Here is a 5522-nt window from a genome sequence, read left to right as displayed (position 1 = left end):
GGCGCATGCGCAGTGGCACCACGCGCGCGGCAGAGAGGAGGGCAATAATTTTTCCGTAACCAGAAGCAACATCCTCCTGAGTCTCCATAAAAAAGGCGGGAACTAGCCAACTGGCCGGGGAGTGATGGGACTCCCTTATCTGCGGTCCCGCCCATGTCAGCCTCTGATTGGTGAATATCCTTGGCTCGTGGCGGAAGGGCCCATCTCATTGGCTGCTAGTCTCCTGGGGGCGGGCCCGCGATGCCGGTCCTGCTCCCATCACCCCCCTCCCCCCCATCTTGAGCTGTCGACGTGGGGCCGTGGCCGCGGGCGGTTAGGGGTTGGGGTGTGGGTACCGAGCAGGAGGCGGGGATGGGGGGGCTGCGGCTGCTGGCCGTGGCCCTCACCTGCTGCTGGTGGCCACCAGGCAGCCAGGGTAAGACGCTGCGGGGCAGCTTCAGTAGCGCCGCAGCCCGAGACGCTCAGGGCCAGAGCATCGGCCACTTCGAGTTCCACGGTAGGTTCGGGGCCGGGGAGAGGGATAAAGGCGCGTGGGCCCATCCCGCGGGCCCTTCTCTCCCCTCCTCCCTTGGGGAGCCTGGAGCTGGCAGCGGCAAGGCTGGGGACTGTAGCCAGCTTACCTGAGCTTCCCCTGTCGCCGGTTGTCTCCCCTACCGCGGCTTCCCGGAATCGTGGGATGCGTTTATGACCAACCCCTCTGTTGCAGCTCCCCAGATCCTCGTCAGCTCCCTCCCCCATGAGGGATTATATCCTGCACCTAAAAGACCGTTTCCCCAATCCTCTCGTGCTGACGAATGTGCTGTTCTCTATCCTGCTGCAAGTTTCGAGATCCTTCGCTCAAAGAAGCATCGTTTATTCACTCCTGTCAGCTTGATTGTGTACACTAAGACACCGTAATTACACGTGAACATAAGTTTCAGAACTGAGATTTTCTGGGTTTTGTCCTTTTTGTTTTAGTATCAATTTGCTAAAACCTGCTTGCAGCACAGAAATTTAGGATTCCCCTCCTCACCACGTCTTATAATTGTCACAATTGTGGGAATAGTTTGGTTACTCCCCTAGCTTTACTGTGGACCACGAGGCCTAGAATGAACTTGACGGAAATGCACGTAAGTGCGTCCTGAAGCTTCTTAATTTGTATCCTATGTGACCCTTCTAAAATGAGATTGCATTTGATTCTTCACTTCTGGTCTCCCTCAAAAATCCATAATTATTAAATGAATGAATCTGCTTTCATTCTAATTTTTGCTTCAATTGCACCCTCAAAGTTTGAATGTTTTTCTTGATACTTACTCTTAGTACTCTTAATTTGACTACTACTATATTTAAAATAATTATTTGCTTTGATGAGGTTAGGACCCTTATTTCATTTACTTATTTATTTTTTGGCTGTGCCATGTGTGGCATGCGCAAGTGATAGTAATGTGACTGCGATAAATGGCACAATCTGGACAGTGTCGGAAAATGTGGCATGTATGGAAGCTATGATATGGCTTATTCATGATTTGCAAACAGGCTTAGACAGCCCAGATATTTCACTGATGGTTACCTGATAGATATAGAGGACAAACAAGTAATAAATCCAGACTTCTGAGGAAAGATTGAGGAATAGAGTGTTCCAAGTATATTAACATACACACTTTCTCTTTTCGTGTGTGTTTTTACTATTATCAGTTTTCAGTGAATTCGAATTCAGTAAAATAATAGTACCAAGACCATACTTAGGAATTGTAATTCAGAATATGATTCAAAATGTTAATAGGGGATAGAATCACTTTTAAGGATGTTGATAATTTATAATGTGATGAGTTTATGTCAGAGACTTAAATGATTTTTTGATACACACTATGCATATAAATTTGTTTAAAATGTTTTGTCTAAGTGATAATAGTATAAAACAATAACAAGAGAATTAAAAGATCTTAAGATGAAAAAACTGTCCCTTGCTTCGATTTTCCTTACTCAGAGGGACCTTCCTTTCCCTAGAGGGACCTACTTTTTGCCATTTCTCTTCTAGGCCTTAAATGTAGTTGCGGTGTGCAACAAGGCTCATTGTATAGTTGTCTTACAACATATATTGTTCTGAAAATTACTATGTAAAAGTCACAGATGTCAGATGTATCTGAAATTCATTTATTTAAACTTTCTTGCTATATTATAATGTTTGCTTTTTATAGTAAAAGAATAATTAAATATTAGCATCCATGTTATATTAAAAACCAAAAGAAACTGACAGGACAATTCTAAAGATAATTTATAAACAAGTGTTAAAGATTTGGAATGGTTGTAAAATGAGGCGAAATTCTATCACAGTGCATGTCTACCTACAGCAGATGTGGCTGTTTATTCAGTGAAAAGCAATCAGTTATCTGCTGAAGTATAAGGAAACACAGCGTATTGTTTTGCATAATTAATGTGAATAATCACTTGACTTGTGTCTGAATAGGATGGTCATTCTAATATGAAGTACCTGGTTAAAATGAGATTTAAGAAAAATCGTGCTCTTTCAATTCCCATTTTGATAAATAGAGTTATTGAATTGTCCTACCATTTCAGCTCCATACAAGATCAAACAAATTGATAATTTTTGTTTTAATGTCCCAGGTGACCACGCTCTTTTGTGTGTCAGAATCAACAACATAGCAGTAGCTGTTGGAAAGGAAGCTAAACTCTACCTGTTCCAAGCCCAGGAATGGCTAAAGCTGCAGGAAGGTGGTCCTGAGTATAGCTGTAGTGAAAAATTATCCAAAGCTCAGTTGACAAGTGAGTATTTCCCCTTTTCTTTGATCATTATGTGTTTTTTTTTCCCTCCTTAATGTTAGGAGTATAGTATTTACATATCAAGATGTTTCATGGCACAGCATACACCACACTCTGCCTGATACATTTTAAGCCAAATTTTAAGGAAACTAATCTTCTCTTTGGTCAAAAGATAGAATGACTTTTTTCCCTCTTATTCAAAATATTTGAAAAAAATATACAGATAATTTATAAAGGTATACTTTCCTTCATTCAGACTTCTTACAGGCCGCATAATTCCTACCAATATGGCAGATGTATTTTGATCCAGTGGCAGCAGGGAGTGAATGATTATAAATTTGTTGAATGCTTATTATCTGGTAGCACTGAGCTAAACACTAAGCATACATTATCTCAGTTAATTGTATAATTTACCCCAAGTGATACTGTTTTGCACTATGCTGTTGGCATACTTGGGACCCAGTCACACGGTGCCACAGTGTGTCATTTTGGATTATCCCAGGACCACATCATTTGTAAACTGCTAGGTTCACCTCTGGAGAGGCTTTGCTTTTATTTTTCTGGTTGCCTGAATCCTTGATCTCTTCTGTTGTCTTCAACATTGTCCCATGAATTAGAGTCTTTGCCATCCAGAGTGAGTGCAGGTATTTTTAAGGCAGAAATGAAGAGCCTATGCCGTGCTACCCATCCCACCCCTTGGAAGTTAACTGGTTATTAGTTAGGAATGTGGGATATCCATGAGAAAAACTGGGAATTATCTTTCTCCCCTTTTGCCCTGTATTTCCTCTACCGTGTTCTACATATTGATGAGTCTTTGAGTCTTCTTTCAGTCTAGTCAGTCAAGCACTGCTATTTCTAAACATCCGTTCTTTGTTTATTAGATAACAAGATCTTATTACAAGTTACTAACAGTGATTCTCAGTTTAGCGGTCAGTCAGCAGATGTCTGGTTCCCTCATAGCCTGAGTAGGGATGAGAGTACAGGTCCCATATCATCACTGCCTATTGTGGGGATCTCTTGTCTAGGTTTCTGAGATGACATTGATAGTCTGCTGAAGAAGCCTGAATGACTAGATTCAGATATCAAAGAGACAGTTACTTATTTACCCCAACCCTGAATTATAGAACTTATCTGGGAAATTCATACAAAAGGTCATTGTCAGTTTTCTTTGCCTTTCTACACCAATTTGCTCAGCTAAGTGTTCCACACAAGTATAAAAAGTTCTGACCGTCAGTTCCCAGTTCTCGTACTGTCCGCCACCATGCCGTCCAAACCTGGTCCTCTTCCAGTGTTCCCTGTTTGAGACACTGGCACCACCATCTATCCAGTGAATGAGCTAGAAACCAAGGAGTCTTCCAACACTCCTCTCTTTAACCTCTCTATCCCCATCCTGTCTAGTAAGTTTCCTCTAAATATCTCTTGAATTCATCTGCTTTTCTTTATCTTACCCCCATCGTGTTATTCCAGGACGGCATAGTCTCTTGCCTGGCCACTGCAGCTGTGTTGTTCCCTCTCTGTAACCAGAGTTACAGAAAAGCAGGTTTGATCGTCTCACCTTTACACCCTCACCACACCCTGAAATACTGCAGTGGGTTCCTACTGCACAAGGAGAGATGACCCTCCTAACCTGATCAGGAAAGCCATCCGAGCCTTGCTGATACTAACGCCCCTAACCCCCAGCTTCATCTCACAGTACTGTCCACTTCGGCCTCATTTTGTTTGTAGTGCTGGTTTTGTTTCAGAGCTCGCCTGGGCCTTTGCACTGGCTTTTCCTCTGTTTGCTCTTCCTCTTTGACTCTTCCATCCACTAAGTTAACACTTGAGGTTTTATAGCCTGTTTTCTTCCACAGTACTTGTTATAGTTACAATTTATATTTATTTGGTATAAAATCAATCAGTGAGAGCAGAAGGGCTCTTTTGACCTGTTCATTCATTTATTCACAATACTTCACATACTATGCTAGGCACTAGTGATAGTGATAAATCAAGGGACCAAAATCCTGACACTCTCCACAGCACTTAAGGCTGCTAAGGGTATGGATCAGGTCACTGTGAGTAAATGCGAAACTGAGGTTGTGGTAAGAAGTATGAGTGTTAGTTACATTATGATTGAGAGAGAGAATTTATAATCACCATCAGTCAGTCAGTTCAGTCGCTCTGTTGTGTCCGATTCTTTGCAACCCCATGAATTGCAGCACGCCAGGCCTCCCTGTCCATCACCATCTCCTGGAGTTCACTCAGACTCAACGTCCATCGAGTCCGTGATGCCATCCAGCCATCTCATCCTCTGTCATCCCCTTTTCCTCCTGCCCCCAATCCCTCCTAGCATCAGTCATTTCCAATGAGTCAACTCTTCACATCAGGTGGCCAAAGTACTGGAGTTTCAGCTTTAGCATCATTCCTTCCAAAGAAATCCCAAGGCTGATCTCCTTTAGAATGGACTGATCGGATCTCCTTGCAGTCCAAGGGACTCTCAAGAGTTTTCTCCAACACCACAGTTCAAAAGCATCAATTCTTCAGCGCTCAGCTTTCTTCACAGTCCAACTCTCACATCCATGCATGACCACAGGAAAAACCATAGCCTTGACTAGACGGACATTTGTTGGCAAAGTAATGTCTCTGCTTTTCAATATGCTATCTAGGTTGGTCATAACTTTTCTTCCAAGGAGTAAGCGTCTTAATTTCATGGCTGCAGTCACCATCTGCAGTGATATTGGAGCCCCAAAATATAAAGTCTGACACTGTTTCCACTGTTTCTTCAT

The 5522-nt window shown here is 42.7% G+C and overlaps 1 protein-coding gene across 1 annotated transcript in view; it reads left to right on the top strand.

The window, feature by feature from the left end:
• The window catches only part of GPR180 (G protein-coupled receptor 180), a 28635-nt gene continuing 23129 nt past the window's right edge, over positions 17 to 5522 (top strand). Inside the window, exons 1-2 of the mRNA XM_013968320.2 lie at positions 17 to 496; positions 2605 to 2763. Coding sequence (XP_013823774.2) covers positions 352 to 496; positions 2605 to 2763 — 304 coding nt within the window. The 5' untranslated portion in view covers positions 17 to 351. The remainder of the gene's footprint in view (positions 497 to 2604; positions 2764 to 5522) is intronic.

This window comes from Capra hircus, chromosome 12, assembly GCF_001704415.2.
Source record: "Capra hircus breed San Clemente chromosome 12, ASM170441v1, whole genome shotgun sequence".
NCBI lineage: Eukaryota > Metazoa > Chordata > Mammalia > Artiodactyla > Bovidae > Capra > Capra hircus.
The sequence above is the reverse complement of the archived record's forward strand: the minus strand, read 5'-3'. Positions and strand labels throughout refer to the sequence as shown.